The sequence below is a fragment of the Cervus elaphus genome, chromosome 29 (genome assembly GCF_910594005.1).
Source record: "Cervus elaphus chromosome 29, mCerEla1.1, whole genome shotgun sequence".
Lineage (NCBI taxonomy): Eukaryota > Metazoa > Chordata > Mammalia > Artiodactyla > Cervidae > Cervus > Cervus elaphus.
In genome coordinates, this window is record NC_057843.1 from 43,919,476 (window position 1) to 43,938,728 (window position 19,253).

The window sequence follows — 19,253 nt, forward strand, 5'->3', positions numbered from 1 at the left end:
AGCCATCTCTGGGGAGGTTCTGCAGTTGGAAACCATCACGGGGCCGTGGCCCTGGCCTGGAGGGAGCTGCCGAGGCCTGCTGAGCTTTGGGAAAAGGGTGGTGCTGAAATAGCTTGAAGCCCAGTGGCCTCGCCAACAGCTCTAGGGACAACTGGAGAAGAAGGCTGAAGGGAAGGAGGAGCCCCACCTCTGTTTTGAATTAGCTTCCTCTGAAGATTTTATCATGTGCAGAGATGGGTGTTAGGAAGCCCTGGCTCTGTGACTGGAGGAACAGGTGGGTTTGCGAAGGAGTGGGTGGCTGGTGCTCACGCCACGTGGTGGGGAGAGGCAGGGACGCCAACTTTCCTGTTAGCAAAGGGCAGTCCTGCATAGCCCTCTGGTGGCCTGTAACCCTGCCTTTCCTCACACTCCGTCAGCAGGCCTCTGTCTCAGGGCCTCTGCACCTGTTCCTTCCTCTCAGCTCTACTCAGGTTCGGCTCCAATGTGACTTCAGAAAGGACTCTGATCATTGTTCTACCTGAAACAGCCCCTGCCCCTCTATCCCTTGACCTAGTTTTTCCTGATTAAACATTCCTCTGCCTAACTTTATATTAAGTATATTTACCTATTCATTTTCTGTCTCTCTACAACCTTCACGAGGAGTACCTTGTCTGTTTTACTCAGCCTCATATCCCCAGCACTAAAACAGTGCTTGACACATAGTAAGTATTTGTCTCACTTATGATTCAGGTTCTGAGAACTAGAGGGAACCCGTTTACCCAAGGGCAGCTCAGATCAGATCACGGGGAGGAGATGAGAGGAGGCCACCCTTACATCTTCAGACTCGAACACATGGCAGATCATCTTGTACTGCCTTTTTCCATCTTGGGATGGGTGGGAGGCTTCCACGTTCTCCTGGGAGTTGGAGCGGGGCATCCGCCTGCGGGCCATCAGCACAACGATGTTCCCGATATCTGCGATGTAGGAAATGGTCCTCAGAGGGTGGTCCATCATGGTTTCCTGCAGGGGAGACGGGAGAGGCTGGTGAGCCTAGAGCATCATCTAATGACCCAAGAGAGAGTCTGCCACTCACAGTGTAGCCAAGGGCAGTCCACACACACCGCGGGTGTGGGTGGCGGTGCTCTGGGGCTCACTGCAAACACTGTGTTGGCAGATTTACATGTACCCACCCAGGCCTGGGAGCAATTCCCTTGAGTGGTGATAATCCAGAGCAGGAAGTGAAAAGGAATTTAAATCATTTTACAACCAGCAGAATCTCTGTGGGTGCGTGCTAAGTCGCTTCAGTCATGCCTGACTCTTCGTGACCCTTTGGAATACAGTGCCCACCAGGATCCTCTGTCCATGGGATTTTCTAGGCAAGAATACTGGAGTGGGTTGCCATGCCCTCCTCCAGGGGGGTCTTCCTGACCCAGGGATCGGACCCGCATCTCTTGCGTCTCCTTCACTGGCAGGTGGGTTCTTTACCACTAGGGCCACCTGGGAAACCCCTGCTGGGGAAGCTAAAAAAAATAAAAAATCTGCATGCAATCACTGTGTTTTGTTTATATATGTATGTGTGATTTTAAACAAAATTTCTTGAAAGGCTAATCTGTTCAAATTCATGAATCTTCTGACAAAAGTTTGTGAGAATTATTCACAAACAATATCTGTGGCTTGTTTTTCCCTTTGATCTTTAACAGCCCCAACCCTCCTTACCAAGTCCCCCCCTAACCCCCACCCCCCACATCAGCAGCAGGCACTGCAGACACAGCCTCCGAGCTTGTGTGGGAGCCCGCCAGCATCTGGGCCCAGCGGCCTGACAGACAAGGACACAGTCTCCCGGTTGCCATGCTAAGCTTCACCCCCTAGGCAGGTGGGAGCCGTCGAATTAATACCTGCGTGTCGGCGTTCAATACTTTGATTCTCTGGGTAGAAATGAAGAGATCCACCTCGGTCATTGGCTGAGATTCACCTTCAGGAGCCTGAGAAGGAAAACGTACCAAGGGAAAGCTTAATATGTTGCTCTGACCCAGGTGCGTGGGAGCAAGGTTAACTCACACACAGAGGCTTTGAGACACAGTCACCAGAACAGCGATTCAGACTCCAGAATTAGACTGCCAAAGCCAAAGGGACCACACAGAGGACGGCCACAGGGACCGGAGTGAGCACCTCCAGGTGACAGGGAGAACTGTGGACACCCTTTGCTTCTTCCGCCATGGAAGCAGTAACTCACTGCAGATCTAACTCTCTGAACAATGACGTGAATGGCGCTTTCTGCAAGGGTTTCAGAGCCCAACAGATTGAAGGAATCAGGGTGACTGACTCATACCCCCAGGACCTTGGAGAAGTCAGAGTTTGCTCCTGCTCAAGTGATGGGGCGGGGGGCGGGTGTCGATGTTTACAGCAGGTGCAAACAAGGCATCTGGAGGCAGTTCTGGTAAGAGGGTCTTCATGTTCCCACACACCACAGCAACACAGAAGCAGTACCCGCTGTGGAAGCCACCCCATTAAGAGCGAGCCCCAATGCCTCAATGTCCCACGGGTAGCTCTAAAGCACCTGGAAGCTCCACAACCAAAAAAAAGCGCACCAATCTGGTTCATTTAGGGCTTGATTCTGCACACATGTGGTTATTAGCAAGTTTTCTTTTTTGCATCCAGCAATCTGACAAATCCACAAATCAAACATGACTAGAATTGAGCAGACCCAGGTCCCTGCCATGTGAATGCTCCTGAATGGTGGGCACTTGCACACTACTGCAGGATTCCTTCAGCATCCCCAGTCTGCTCCCTGGCCTTCCTCTGGAGTGAGATGACTAATGAGCAACAGAAAACAGCCACTTTGGGCAACTGAGTTTTGAGAAACGTTGGCTTATGGGGCGGTTCAAAAAGAAATCTGAACAAAAACTTGCTGGATGCAGAAAACAAAAACACGAAATAAGAAAAAAGGCAAAACATAAATAAATGAAAAATTAAAAAAACAGGCATAACATCAAGCTGATGAAGTTGTTTGTACTGCACCTTCTTCCTGCTTTTGGCTAATTTCTGGGCCATCTGCTTAGCATGGAACAAACAGAGACAGGAGAACAGTTAGAAAAGAATTTGCAGAGACTCAAAGTTGAAAAGGGAATTGACAAACTAATATCGACAGTGGTATAAAGCATTTCTGTGGGAGGTGGACTGGCTTTAAAAACAAATCCCACTCGACTGTTGATTTCCTAAATCAGAATTTGGTAGTTGGCGGGGGCAGTAGGAGGAAGGACATGTACTGAGGTGCCTTATACTTAACTGCAATTGATGCTTTCAAAGAACCAACTTTTGGTTCTATTGATTTCTTTTATTGTATGCCTATATTCTAATTCATGGACTTCAGCCTATATCTTTATTTCTTTCTACTTTCTTTGGGTTTAATTTGACAATTTTTTTCTAGCTTAAGATGAAAACTTAAATTATGGATTTTCAAACTTTTTTCTTTCCTGATAATATTTAAAGCTATGAATCTTCCTCTAATCTCCATTTTAGCTATATCCCACAAATTTTAATATGTTGCAATTATCGTTTCATTCAAAACACTTTCTAATTTCCACTGTGATGTCTTCTTTGAACCTTATTTGTGTTCTTAATTTAAACACATTTGAAGATTTCCTAGTTACCTTTTTGTTATTGACTTCTGAATCAACTGTTCTTCCTCTTTATTAACTCCAGTAATACTTCTTGCCTTAAATTTGTATAATATTAATAGAACCTGTGTGTGTGTTAGTCGCTCAGTTGTGTCCAATTCTTTGCAACCCCATGGACTGTAGCCTGCCAGGCCCCTCTGTCCATGGAATTCTCCAGGCAGGAATACTGGAGTGGGCAGTCATTCCCTTCTCCAGGGGACCTTCCTGACCCAGAGATCGAATTCTCATCTCCTGCACTGCAGGCAGATTCTTCACTATTTGAGCCACCAGGGCTTCAATAAAGCCTATTTCTAACTAGAAACAGATATAAGATTTATTCAAGACAGCAGAGTTCTATAAGAGTAGAAACTCTGAGGCCAGATGTCCAAAACTGAATTCTGGCTCTGCTACCTACTAGTCATGTGACTTGGGACAAGACCCTTAACATCTCTGTGCTTCAGTTTCCTCAAATGTAAAATGAAGAGAAAACCAGAATTTACTTTATAGGGCTGCTGTGAGGATAAAATGAGTACAGCTGACCCTCAAACAATGTGGGGCTAGGGGTGCCAACCACCATGGAGTCATCCGTGTATAACTTACAGCTAGCCCTCTGTATACACAGCTGGTTCCTCTGCACCCACAGTTCTGCATCCTTAGAGTCTACCAATCACAGAGTCAACTGATCTTGGACCACATAATACTGTACTATTTACTCCTGAAATATACCCAGGTATAAGTGGACCTGTGTTGTTCCAAGGGTCAACTGCATACACAATGCTCTCAAAGCGATGCCTGGTGTGTTATAAGCACTCTGTGTTTGCTCTCACAAGATCACGATGTTAGACAATTCGCCTGTGTTGGGATGCAGCCTCTTGGCTTTGGTAAGGCCTGCTATGTGCACGCAGACGTGACCCGAATGACGGTGAGTCAGTGGCCAAGCCACGGGCACTGCTGTGACGATGGGGGTAGGGTGTGGGAAGAGCAGCTCCCTCACATCCTTGGTACTCACCTGGCGCCAAAGCTCTTGCTCTCGGCAACACGTCACTACCTCGTAAGCAACTAATTGTGTTGTCTGTGCTACCTCGTGGTGGAGAAATTGGATGAGTCAGCCATCCAAACACTGAACAGCTGATCTGGTGCACCCAGGAGACCAGGGCAGCCCCAGCCTCACAGCTCATACTGGTGGTCAAGACTTCGTGATGAAATAGTCTACTCTGGGAAAGTCTGGAGGCAGCAACTGCAAGCGCTATCCTAACTGCTGAAATGACAGTGGAAATATCTGTGCATCTGAAGAGTGGCTCCTGGCTGATGCTGTGCCCACAGATTCCTGATCTGTACCAGTTACGATCCTCAAGAAGAACAACTGCTATAAGAGCCTAACCTCTGTCTTCTTACCTCCCCTGAAATGATATGGCAGTAATATGTGAATTTCCATTATTTTTGATACCAAAACTTAATGGTCATTGGTCAAAATTCTTCACCTGGAGGATGAGAAATCTAATCTGAAGGGCCCCTCTCAAAGGAAAGCAAGCCTGCCACCAATGAAACGCCCACTTTCTGTTTTTACTGGGATGGGTGACGAGGAAGAGGATCCAAAAGGCAAACCAAGTTCCATGAAAGGCATTTTGAGAACTTTTTTATGAAGCCAAAAATATTTTGTACACTTAAGAGTAACACCACCTTTAAATTACTTATGATGTCCAAGTGCCCTGAAGCAAATTAGAATTAAAAATTTAGGCATAAGTTTGGAAATCACGATGGGGTCAGAGTCAGAATGAGAAGCTGGGGCAGCAGAGAAAGGTCTACGAGCCTTAAGGCCCACATGCATCTTGAAGCAGGGGCTGACAGCATCCATTTAAAGCCCTGGCTTTCATGAGACCTGTGGCTCATCACCAGCAGTCTGGTGATCACCAAAGGACACGTGCAGCACGGTCCATCCAATCACTCCACCCACAACGTGTCCCGAGTACCTGAGGCCGCTAAGACCCTCTAAGGCTAGTTATGCCCGGGATCCTCTGACTATTCTAGCTTTTCTTTCCCCAGCTAACACTGACTGAGCACTTAGCATATGCCCATATCCTTCTAAGCACTTCACATATATCAGTATAGAAGCTTACAATAACCCTGTGAGGCAGGCTCTACATTATCCTCATCTTTCAGAAGAGAAAACTCAGGCACAGAGAGGCTAATTAACTTGCCCAAGGTCACACAGCTATTAAATGGCAGAAGAGATAATCAAACTGGAAACTTAACTCTATATTCCAAATTGCTACGGTGCCAGCTGGACACATTTCTCATCTATAAACTTCTCAGTCTGTCTCAGTCCATTGGTAAAATGGGGTTAATGATACCTACCTCACAGGATTCCCCACCCTCTCCATTTGGAGGCATAAATGAGATAATGTACGTAAAGGATCTGCTATCCATGTCAGTATCTTCTTTATCAACCATAGACTTCTTCAGGTCAGACGGGAGATCAGCTGGCTTAGACAAGGTTACACTGACAGAAATTCTCATTTTACAATTAAATCATAGTTTTGAAACAGCTAAACAAAATCTCCCCATAAAAGAATGGAAAAAAAAATCTGATCTTTTGGGGCAGGCTAGTAAAGACAGATATAAGAATATTTGATAATGAATATGCCTTATAAAAATGTGTGGACCAAAGAAAATACCAAAAGGCCATGGAGACAAACACACCGCACTGCATGGACATGAAGCGGTTTCTACGGCTCAGGCAGTTTCTGCACCTCGCCCCGTCTTCGGTGGAGGAGCAGAGGGTGAAGTGGGAATGAGGGTGAAATGAAGCATGGAGATGCAGTGAGAGGAAGGGGTGAGTGAGCTTGCCGTACAGGCTTCTCAACTGGTTCTCTAGGTAGGGTCAAGGCAGGATTCCCGCCTGTGGGAGGGCTCGGAAGGGGCTGTCTCTGCCTGCTTCAGATACTGACTGAGTGTAGGGCAAAGCTCCCTCTAGAAGTTTTTCTTAAACCATATTTAAAAGAATCCCAGCAATAAGACCATCAGGTATCATCATAGGGATGATGTATTCTGCTTTCAAGTAATTGTGGAAGCTTCTGGTTAAAAAAATGAATTAAATCTCCTTAGTACAGGACTTCTCAGAGCCTTTAATAGGAAAATACATGTGGCAGATACCAAAAATATCTATTTGGCGGCGTTTCTTGTGCTTATCTGCCAACGGGACCCCATCAGCGAGGAGCGCTGCATTTGACCAGAATGAGAGCGCACAGCTGGAGACCAGAGGCTCCTTCACACTGGATGGATGGTCCCCACTTCCCTCAGGGGGTGGGTCCCGACCTGCGGCACACATTACCATCTCCCAGAGGGCCTGTGAAAACAGGCTCCTGGGCTCTACCTCCCTGAGTCTCTGACTGGGTTGGGGCCTGAGAGTCTGCACTTCTAACAAATTTCCAGCTGATGATGCTGTTGCTGGTCCCACTCTGAGGACCACTGCCCAGTACATTTCTAAATCATAATGGGAAGCTTTCTGGAAGGTTATTCTTACTTCTCAAAAAAAGATGAACCAAGGAAGAAAGAATAGATTAGGGAGAGTACAAAGATGAAAAAAAAAAAAAAAAACCAACTGCAAAAAAATGGCAGATACCCTCTAACTCTGCTGCTGCACTCAGATGTATCTTGTATTTTACATTTTGGTAGATGGAAATGTCTTAATCACAGACTCCTCAGCCTGCCTTGTTATTTCAGTTACCTAAACACTCCTCCTGGCTCTCTCACGAGACAGCAAGTTTCTCAGGGTCAAGGATGTGGTTGATTTTTATCTGCTAAGAGGCCTTGTCACAGGGATCCTGAATGGGGACAGTTTGCTTTTTGAGTCAGATTCATATCTAGAAAAACCACAACTTGAAATCCTCCCCCCATTTTGGCAAATAAACATGTACATTATTTGTAACTTAAGAAAACTGCAATTCTTTAGACTCCCAAGTGTAAAGCCAGTGTCACTGTTAAATGTCAGCTCACAGCTGGTGCTACGTGAGTGACAGACACCACATAATTGATGGACAGACCAGGAATTAAAGCCTGCTTTGAAATGGAAACCCAAACATCAGAGGCAGAGCTGGCTCAGAGCAAAAGCACCTCAAACACACGGCCAGAGGGCCACAGCGGGGATCCTGAGAGGAAGGCCTCCCTGGCATCTATCGGGTCACACAAACAATGCTGGCAGAGGAAGGAGCGGGCCTAGCTGGGGTCCCTGAGGGAGGGAGGCAGGCAGAAGGAATCAGAAAAAGGAGGAAGCTCCTCTGTGTGTAGGTGAGAGCACCAAGCCAGGAATTACTCATCAGTTTGTGGTGAGGATATCACTAAATGGATTTCCAAATAAATCCACAGAGCATCCCTTCCCCCTTCCTTCCTGGATGGACGTGGCTAGAAAATCAGTAGCCTCATTCTGCTTGCTCTGCGTCTCTCTAGAGGTGGCCCAGGGTAACTCATTCCTGAAAGGCCAGCCTCTTTAGGAAAAAGCATATAGCACCTTCCTCAGAGAAGGGAGCACATGTGGGCACCCCAGTGCTGGCTTCCCTGGACCACCCGAGTTCATCTGGAGACCTGCTCTCAGCCCCGTGGTTCCCCGTGCACGTGGTGAAGTCTCTGCGCCATCCCCACAGTAACTTTCTTGGGGGCGAGGAAGTAAACCACAGGTTCTGAACGCGGCCTTCTCCACTCACAATTTGAAAAAGTGGCAGGCTGGGTGTAAAGGCAAACAATCTGACAGGCATTTAAATGCATGTAAAAGGAACACAAGGCAGAAAATATTTAATGATAGGCAACATTCCCTTCAGATGCAAGAAGCACATTGTGAAATGATACTTATACATGAAATGCGACTGTTTAATCTCACCACTCTATAATGAATTCCTCACACTAGAGCAATTTGCTGTAAAGATAAATATACGTTTTCCAGCTGCTTACTCTGCTCTAGGCAGGTCTAAAATGGATTTATAATCAGACAGCCTGTCTTGCCTGTTCTGATTGACAAAGCCTTCTAATTTTTTGTTCAAATGATTTGTGGAACTTCTGGATACCAATCCTTTTGGAAGATTCAAAAGTAAACTTTCTGGTTTCTCATCAGGGAGCTGGACTTTGAAAATGGAAAAGAACACTCTCAGAAACCACTGGGGAAATCACAAAGTATAATGCGCAGAACACTTGGCGCTTGGAGGGGTCTGGCATGGGGATGCTGGAGTCTGGGGTCTTGCCCAAGACCTGCCCTACATTCGGGTGCTGAGTCTGTGCCTGCTGTCCCCGTCAGGTCACTGAACACAAACACGTGTCTCAGGGCAGCAGACAGACAGACCTAGCTGTGGGAGTCAAGGACGACCCCGTCAGGAAGTCCATAAACAGAACCCAGGAAAAACTCGTCTCAAAACAACATACTTGATCTCAGGGCTCCTCAGCACTCTTTCTGGGGTGGACTATTGCTTTGTTCTGGAGGATTCACCTGAATGGTAGTGTGCCTTGACAGGGACGGGTGCTCTGGCAATCTGGAGGAGATAAATCTTTGTCACGTGGCTCTGTCTTGGACATAAAAGGGTGGCAAGGCTCTCTGGTTCTACCTACTCATGCCAATAAAAATGTCCCAGACACTGCAACAACCAAAAGCACTGCCTCTTTTCCAAACACCCCCTTTAGTGGTGGTCCCTGTCTATCAGAGAACCATCCAGGGTCTCTGTACTTCCACTGACCCAGGGGGAGCTAACGGTACCATTATTAACCCAGGAAACTAAGCGCTGGGTCAAGAATTCAGCTAAGTTACTCCATGGTATTACTGCCTCAGCATCCATTCTGTTTGGCCAAGCAGCCTGCCTGAACCTTAAACTGACATTAGCCCCTTCATGCACACAAATGCTGTGGAAAGCAGCCCGCAGAGTCACATGCACATGTCAGCTCCTAAAGGGACCCCGCACCCACTCATCAGCCCTTGTCTTCCCCAGCTGCCCAGGGCCTTCCCCAAGGTGCCCCTTAGCTAATACCTCCACTGAGCTCACCAAAACCCCATTTTGGTTCGCACTGACCAATCTGGCCTTCATCTGGGAACCTCAAAGCATTCCACCCATGGACCCCGGTAAAGGCATGCGCCCAGGTCCTGCCAGACCTCCCCACATGGCCTCTCTAGGTATGCAGGTGCTTCCTCCAGGACTTCTGAGTCTTAAACTTCTCCATCTCAATTTCTCTTGTAGTCTTCTGCTCACCTGGGGGTTTACTTAACAAATGCTGATGTAACAAAATTATAATCATAATATATCTGATAACCGTGGGGATAGGAGGAGTCCGAAGTCTGTCCCTAAAGATTGTGTTTTTCAAGTTCTCCAGTATGAGATAAGGCAGGATAGTGCCTGAAAAGCAGCTTGTTCTCAGGGAGTTTTGTGCATTCTTGAACTCTGCACCTGGGAGATCTTTAACACGGAAAACACTGTGGGGACATCTCCAGTTATTAATGTCACCTCTTTATGTTCAGGGAGAGAGTAAAAGATCAAACAAGCTCTGATAGACAGCTCAACAGAAACCTGAGGTTCTACCAGCAGCATTATTGCATCTGAAGGACCCAGAGGGTAGGAGGGTCGGTCTGATACACTGTCAGGAAGTGGTCTAGGTGGAAGTCACAAGGTAAGATGCACCTCTGGAGGCAGGGGTGGGACTTGATATAGCTGTAAATTACTCTCTGGGTCATACGTCCTAAATCCTAAAATGTCAGTAGTAGTAGTAGTAGTGTTGGTCGCTCAGTCGTATCTGACTCTTTACGATCCCATGGACTGTAGCCCATAAGGGTCCTCTGTCCATGGAATTCTCCAGGCAAGAATACTGGAGTGGGTTGCCATTCACTTCTCCAGGCAATCTTTCTGACTCAGGGATCGAACCTGGGTCTCTTGCAATTGCAGGCAGATTCTTTACCATCTAAGCCACTAGGGAAGCCAATAAATTGTCAATAATGCTATCAAAAGTTGCACCATGGGCTTCCTGTGCAGTGACGGGTAATGAAGGGAAGGGCCAGCGCTGACCTTGTCTACTATTCAGGGCACACCAGAGCCCGGGCAAGTTCATGAGATGAGCATCAGCCCTGGAGGAGGGGTGTAGGAGCTGGGGTAGAAGGACGTGAAGTAGCACCCCTGCTCCGTGTGACCTCCACAACGTCCGTGGTTGCTGCCCTCTCCTCCCTCAGGCTTCCAGGCAATGTCTCAGCTCACAAGGGCTCCCCGCCCTCCTGTGGCCTTTTGATCCTGACACCCCTCTCTCCTGCTCTGGCACCCCCTTGTACATTTGCTGGCTTAATTCACTTCTCATTTGTGCTGCTGAACTTGAGGGTAAGGATCTCACCTTATATATAAATCACTATTTTTCCTCCCTCCCAGGATCCTGCACAGCCTTGCACACATACGTGCTCAACAAATATTCTTCCCTTGATGCAGAGAGTTAAGGACTCTTGCTTCTCATTCCACACTGCCATTCAAAGCCCAGGATGAAGCCTGGGGATGTGTGAGACAGAAGACACGAAAAGGGAACAGTCCCTTGAGAAGGGAGTTGATTCTGACCAATGGAAACTGGACAGAACCAAATCTCACAAGTCCTAAGCTATTTCAACTCGCTGGAAGTCCCCAGCTCTGATTTCAGTGGTGATGAAATGTCTGTGGCTCTAGGTGAAAACAGCCTCAGGGGTTCTAGGTGCTGGCAGCACCTGAATGACACAATGGTACCATCAGGGTCCCTGTCACCACTGGCTTGTCCACGGTTCTAGGGGCACTAGCATCGTGGTGGATACTCTAGAGGCTGCAATTCCATGGGGTCAGTTCAGACCAGTTCAAACCAGTTCAAGCTAGTTTGGCTGGTTCAAACTAGCTGTGAATGACTTAAACTAGACAAAAGTGGTTTCAGGGATCAAACAAGCTTGCTCCTTTTAAATCTTGACAAAACAGATGCAAACAGGTTATGACTGATTTGAACCGAGTTAGCCTTGCACTGACTTGGTTTAGATTAGCCTTGGTTTAGCTCTGATCAAATGCTTTCTTTTAGGTGAAGCAAGCCAGTTCAGCTGACTGTGGCTCAGATCATGAACTCCTTATTGCCAAATTCAGACTTAAATTGAAGAAAGTAGGGAAAACCCCTAGACCATTCATGTATGACCTAAAACAAATCCCTTACGATTATACAGTGGAAGTGACAAATAGATTCAAGGGATTAGATCTGATAGAGTGCCTGATGAACTATAGACAGAGGTTTGTAACATTGTACAGGAGGTGGGGATCAAAATCATCTCCAAGGAAAAGAAATGCAAAAGGCAAAATGGTTGTCTGAGGAGGTCTTACAAATGGCTGAGTGAAGAAGAGAAGCGAAAGGCAAAGGAGGAAAGGAAAGATATCCATCTGAATGCAGAGTTCCAAAGAATAGAAAGGAGAGATAAGAAAGCCTTCCTCAGCAATCAATGCAAAGAAATAGATGAAAAAAACAGAATGGGAAAGAACAAAGATCTCTTCAAGAAAATTATAGATACCAAGGGAACATTTCATACAAAGATGGGCACAATAAAGGACAAAAATGGCATGGACCTAACAGAAGCAGAAGATATTAAGAAGAGGTGGAAAAAATACAAAGAAGAACTATACAAAAAATATCTTCACGACTCAGATAATCATGATGGTGTGATCACTCATCTAGAGCCAGACCTCCCAGAGTGCGAGGTCAAGTGGGCTTTAGGAATCATCATTATGAAGAAAGCTAGTGGAGGTGATTGAATTCCAGCTAACCTATTTCAAGTCCTAAAAGATGATGCTGTGAAAGTGCTGCACTCAATATGCCAACAAATTTGGAAAACTCAGCAGTGGCCACAGAGCTGGAAAAGGTCAGTTTTCATTCCAATCCCAAAGAAAGGCAATGCTGAAGAATGTTCAAACTTCCACACAATTACACTCATCTCACACGCAAGCAAAGTAATGCTCAAAATTCTCCAAGCCAGGTTTTAACAGTACGTGTACTGAGAACTTGCAGATGTTTAAGCTGGATTTAGAAAAGGCAGAGGAACAAAAGATCAAATTGCCAACATCCACTGGATCATAGAAAAAGCAAGAGAATTCCAGAAAAGCATCTACTTCTGCTTTATTAATTATACCAAAGCCTTTGACTGTGTAGATCACAACAAACTGTGGAAAATTCTGAAAGACATGGGAATACCAGACTACCTAACCTGCCTCCTGAGAAATCTGTATGTAGGTCAAGAAGGAACAGTAAGAATCAGACATGGAACAATGGATTGGTTCAAAACTGGGAAAGGAGTACGTCAAGGCTGTATATCATCACCCTGCTTATTTAACTTACATGCAGAGTACATCAAGCAAAATGCTGGGCTGGATGAAACACAAGCTGGAATCAAGATTGCCGGGATAAAGATCAATAACCTCATATATGCAAATGACACCACCCTTATGGCAGAAAGCGAAGAAGAACTAACGAGCCTCTTGATGAAAGTGAAAGAGGAGATTGAAAAAAGTTGGCTTAAAACTCAACATTCAGAAAATGAAGATCATGGCATCCGGTCCTATCACTTAACAGCAAAGAGATGGGGAAACAGTCGAACGGGTGACAGACTTTATTTTCTTGGGCTCCAAACTCACTGTAGATGGTGACTGCAGCCATGAAATTAAAAGACGCTTGCTCCTTGGAAGAAAAACTATGACCAACCTAGACAGCAGACTAAAAAGCAGAGATATTACTTTGCCGACAAAGGTCCATCTAGTCAAAGCTATGGTTTTTCCAGTAGTCATGTATGGATGTGAGAGTTGGACCAGAAAGAAAGCTAAGTACTGAAGAATGGATGCTTTTGAACTATGGTATCGGAGAAGGCTCTTGAGAGTCCCTTGGACTGCAAGATCAAACCAGTCAATCCTAAAGGAAACCAGTCCTAAATATTCATTAGAAGGACTGAAGCTGAAGCTCCAATACTTTGGTCACCTGATGTGAAGAACTGACTCACTGGAAAAGACCCTGGTGCTTGGAAAGACTGAAGGCAGGAGGAGAAGGGGATGACAGAGGATGAGATGGTTGGATGGCATCACTCAGTCAATGGACATGAGTTTGAGCAAGCTCTGGGAGTTGGTGATGGGCAGGGAGGCCTGGTGTGCTGCAGTCCCTGGGGTTGCAAAGAGTTGGACATGACTGAACGACTGAACTGAACTGAAGCCAGTTCAATCTAGCTTGAACAGGATTGACAGGTTCAAAAGCAATGACACCTAGTTTGAACCACACTGTAGCATGAATGTTTAAGGCACTGATCTCTGTCAGCAGAAATACAGTGATACAGTGCTCACATATTGGAAAGATAATATTTAAAATGCTGTCCTTCCTCATCTTTCCACCTTTCCAAAGCTTATCATCGTATGTACTTCTTCCTCAAGGCTGGCCATTAAGAACAACCAAATTATATAGCATTTATGCATCAAGACTCACACACGTTTTGGAAATCTTCTTTCTACTGAGAACTTTGGCAGGTACAGGTATAAGCCCTGCCTGTCATGTCACCTAAACTTGGGACACGTGGTGCGGGGCGATCACTATGGATGGCTTAGCCGCCCACACTGGCCCACCACCCTCCTCGGAGCACAGAGTACCCCCTCACCTTGATCCTGCTTACTGCTTCCTGGGCCTGCATCATTCGCACGTTTTTGGAGGGAGTTTTGTCTGAGAGCAGCTGGGTGGAGCCAAGGTAATTAGCAGCAAAAATGATTCCATCAATCAAGTCCTCAGGGTCACAAGGTCCAGGAACTGTAATACACAGACCGTGGTGGTGAGTGAGGCCACGTGTGCCCCCCATCATGCCCCCTCCCCTCTGCTATACACCTCCAACACAGGTGGTCAGCTCCCAACACCCCTGGGCAGGTGCATCTACTGAGAGTCTAAGGCATCTCTCTGATCTCCCTTCACTGTCTTCATTTTGAAACAGAAGGGAAAATTCTTCCTGAGAGGAATGTACTTCACCCAGGCCATTTACTATGAGAAACAGTGTGAATATTTATTTAAACATGAAATATAAAGTTCATTGATAAATGATGTTGTTTTTTGGGACAGGAGCACAATACCATCACCTCTGGCTTTCCTGTGTCTAGTCAGAGTCTGTCACACAGTGGGTATAAAATAAATGTTTGCTGGACAAATGGTTAGATGAGCAGAAGGCCATCTTGTTAGACAGCCTCATCATACAGCAGTTCCTTTGCTTGCCACTGATTCCTATCACCTACCCCCTCCATTTTATCCATAATGGGGGAAATAAATATTATAAATCAGAGAAATGAGTATTTGCTGCACAATGTCTGGATTCCCTGAAAAGCCTCTAACCTGAAGTCTGCAAGAGAGGTAACATGACCCCAGAGTTGTGGTCTCGTGCTAAAAACCTTGTTGACTTACCAGCTGTAATGTGCCCGGCCTGCATCCACATACATACCAATTCCAAGGAAATTTGGAATTTTCTGTTCTCATTCACCAGCCTTTTAAATCAAACCCTTAATTTTAAATATTTAAAATGGAGGCATCTGGTTCTAACCATTGTTGTTGTTTAGTTGCTCAGTTGTGTTTGGCTCTTTTGCGATCCCATGGACTGTAGTCCATCAGGCTCCTCTGACTATGGGATTTTCCAGGCAAGAATACTGGAGTGGACTGCCATATCCTTCTCCAGGGGATCTTTCTGATCCAGGGACAGAACCCATGTCTCCTGCATTGGCAGGCAGGGTCTTTACCACTGAGTCACCTGCGAAGTTTGATTCTCACCATGATCACCTATAAACCCCATTGGAAATTAAAACGTATTTGGGACTAAAACATAACTTTACAACAGATGTGATAAGAAAGACATTTTAATTCTGCCATTAAAACATAAGTATTTTCTTTGGCTTGAATGCCATATTTGGAAAGACTAAAATATACTTTTTAACCCACTGTTAAAAACTCAGGGTCTTAAATTAGACAACTTGAAATGGAAACAATTTGTTTTTTCCTCTTGAAGAGCTAATCTGGAATGATTTTTATTTTTATCCTTACACATCAAGCTCATCTTGAGTTTAAACAGCTGGTTCCCATGATAAGCTACTTATCAGGGTACAGACAACGCAATCTATTTGTTTTCCTAAAACCATGGTGCTGGTGAAAAAAAAAAGAAATTAACAATGTTTTAGGAAAGGTCTTCACAAAGCATCTGTGTAGAAATTAAATCAGGAAACCTGTTAAGTTTTCTGATTCTCAGTATTTCTGAGAAAGGTTTCTGGACAAACAGTGAGGAATACAGCCAAACCTGCCTCTACCACATACCAGTCATTTATGTGCTTCTTGAAAGATACATGCTTCCTACCCTGAAGGTTTTACAGATATGAGCAGAATTCAGGCTATTTACAATGTATAACTTTAGTTATATAGCAGGGAAACTATTTTACTGCCAAAGTAAAATAATACATGGACAAGTTTGGATCTATACTATGTCTTGTAAAAAGTAAAATATCATCATAAATCCCAGTGATGGATTTATGTTACATAAATATAATCATTTTTGACAACCAAGACAAAAAAAGACCTCCTCTGGAATAGCAACTTTTAAAAACCTTCCTTTTGTGAAAATAATGAATGTTAGAAGAAAAAAAAAAAGAGAAACATCTTCTCTATGGGACTTCCACTATCATATATTCACTGGTGGGTTTAGCTCTCTTTACTGAAAAGGGTCCCTTTTCAACCACAGTAAGTATGAATATGCAGATGTGTTTAAGAGTAATCCAGGTGATATTTAAGTGACTATATAAATGTCAAGAAGCTGAGAGAAATATTGGACCTGAACAAATACATATTTGAGATACAATTTTATTTCAATTATTTTCTGGGGAAATTGACTAGAATCAAATGTCACTGTATTACACTCACAAAAAATAATTTCATAATTTCATTTTACGCTTAGTGCTAGTGTAACTTTTTTAAAGTTAAAAAAATTAAAGTTATATTTCTCCCAAGTCAAAGAATTTCAGACTTTCCTTTTTAGCGATGCCTTTGTGTTGCTCTATGGGTGAACAAGCACACACATTATATCTTCATATTCATGTTGATGCTGAGCTTGGAAATCTTGAAGAAGAATAGCTTCTAAATTTCTGAAAACTCCCCCAAGTGCTCTTGTGGAGTTCTGGATCGTTGCAAAAACAGTGCATATAATTTCCAGGTTACTCAAGAAAGAAATGAGCTTGTCCTGGGCTTCAGGCCCAAGGGTTCAGGTTTATGAATTCAGGTAATTTATTCTTGGGCAGTGGAACATACATAGAAGCTAAAGGTCAGACACGATGTCTGGGTATCCTCTGGCCCCCAGAAAACCCTCCTTCAAGGATATGACAATCCCGCTGCTCCCTCAAATCATCTGCCATCCTCCCCGGCAGAGGATCAGGAGCTGCGCATCTGTGTGGTCCAACCTCAGGTTATGGTGCCTAGTCTGCACTGAGTTTTGGCCCCACCAGACCTGCTGATGGAGTCCACTTGGGCAGTGAACAACCTGCGCAACCGCGTGTGGCTGTCCTGCACAGACTATCGATTGCATGGAGAAGGGCAGAGTTAAGACTGCCGGTTCCCAGCCTGTCTCTGCGATTCTCACTGCAGGATCTTGGGAAGGCTGCTCACCCTCGCTCCATGCCCTAGTTCTCATGCATAACATGGGGACAATGATAAAATCCACTTCACAAGATCAATCTGAGGATTCAACTAGTTATCAGTACCTGGCAGAGTAAGAGAGCTTGATAAGTGTTAACATTACTAGCTCACCCAAGCAAGAGACAGGAGTTACTGGGAATTTTTTTTTCAAATGAAAAGGACCAAAACTTCTCCCTTAGTTAAACATTGTTCCTAATTGAATGGTTCCTGATGAATGCAAGAGGTATGCTGGATTGGAGATAAAGAGACAGAGGTTTTGAATCCAAAATGGCCAGTTCTAGGCTAGGCAAAACCCCCAGCCATCCCCCAGCCTCACTGTCTCCTGGACAGAATCAGCAAAGGCAGGGAGGAGGGTCTTTGAGAGGTTCATGGCTATTGCTGTTTTAGTCCGAGATTCTAAAACTGAAGACTGTGAATAAGAGACTTTGTGGCCTTTCTTTCCCACTAGTAATCTTACAGCCCAGTTCTTCCAATCCCCAAATGCTAAAAGATTCATGAATGACTCAGTGTTTAGTATTTCCTTTTCAGCTCTTACCTTCAACGTAGGTTGGGAATGAAGCCAAGCTTTTTCTTGACTGTAATTAAGACAAAAAGGTTTCAAAAAGGGCAAAGCATCATTAAAAATGCATTAACACAACCATCCATGCAAAATGAAAAATAAATACATCACCAATGGCAGATATTAACCAGCTGTCAACCATTTTTGGCTACAGAAAATGAAGTGTGAATAAATATATGCATTCATTATTAAAAGCTACCTGAAGCCCAGAACCATCCATTCATATTTTAGATAATCTAAAAACCCTACATTCCACGATCAGAGAAATGTTTGTTATCTTAAAAAATAATCCATGGACCAAAATTCATAATCAGCGGTAACAATAAAAGGCTCAATTTATATTTACAAGAATCTAGGTGTGTAAGTGATAAACTGTTGATTAGTAAAGGCACCAATAATATGATTATATGTTAAAATTAAGAATTCCCTTTGAGAATTTTATTCCACTTTAGGTCTTTTGCAGGGCAAATTTTATTTGTACTTTAGGTCTGATCTCTCATTGTGCTAAAAATGGTTGCTAGGGTTTTTTTTTTATCTCTTCATCTCTTACTGGTGTGTTTTAGTTTAAAAATTCCATTACATAAGTCATTATTATGTTACCATGTATTATATATTATTCTTAAAATAAGAGCCCAATAAACAAAGAAGTTCAAGAAGCAGTTAAAAAATCTTTCACAATAATGACTTATGTAATGGAATTTTTTATATTAAGTAAAACCCCACAGCAAAGGTTAGTCTCCCAACAGCATCCTTGAAGTGGATATAATCAGTTAGAAACTTTATAGGACCTGACTGGATGACAGTTTAAATGCCAGCTCTCAGAGGACCAACACTTAGCCCTTGGTTCCTTTCACAAGCAAATGTCCCAGAGATAACTCTCAGTGGATAAGAGTGGGTAATTCATTTCTACTTCAACCAGTAACAGAATTTGCAGCTGACAGTCTGGGGCAGGATGATGTGAGCATTGTAGGAGAGTCGAGAGCTAGTGTAGAAGAGTCCCTAAAATGGGCAAAATCAGAGTCTGCGTGGCCAAGGGTTATCTTCAGAAAGCCTAAAGATTTTCCCTGCTAACAATCTACCAGGTGTTAGGTGATGATTTCAGAACAAGACTCTAGTACAACATAGCTGCTCACTAGGGTGACTTGAATTGATGGAATACTCTGGGGTGCCTAGTGGACTGATAGAGGGAAGGGCCCTGGATGGTGGCTGGGATATCATGGGAACAACTTCACATCGTAGCACTTTATGTAGTTTATACAGTGCTCTTCATTTGGAAGATGGGAATGGTAAAGGGATGATAAATTAAATTTGCACAACATTAAAAAAAAAAAAAAACAATAGTGTTAACTGTTGTGTGAAAAACTGGAGGGAGT

The 19,253-nt window shown here is 44.4% G+C and overlaps 1 protein-coding gene across 4 annotated transcripts in view; it reads right to left on the minus strand.

The window, feature by feature from the left end:
* APBA1 (amyloid beta precursor protein binding family A member 1) overlaps positions 1–19,253 on the minus strand; it is a 234,487-nt gene that overhangs the window by 22,153 nt on the left and 193,081 nt on the right. For 3 of the 4 annotated variants that reach the window (XM_043890988.1, XM_043890989.1, XM_043890991.1), the window contains 5 exons: positions 17,857–17,896; positions 14,272–14,417; positions 2,998–3,030; positions 1,875–1,961; positions 814–999 (listed from right to left, as the gene is read on the minus strand). In XM_043890988.1, the coding sequence (XP_043746923.1) occupies positions 814–999; positions 1,875–1,961; positions 2,998–3,030; positions 14,272–14,417; positions 17,857–17,896 (492 nt within the window). The remainder of the gene's footprint in view (positions 1–813; positions 1,000–1,874; positions 1,962–2,997; positions 3,031–14,271; positions 14,418–17,856; positions 17,897–19,253) is intronic. The other variant, XM_043890992.1, reaches the window with a different exon arrangement.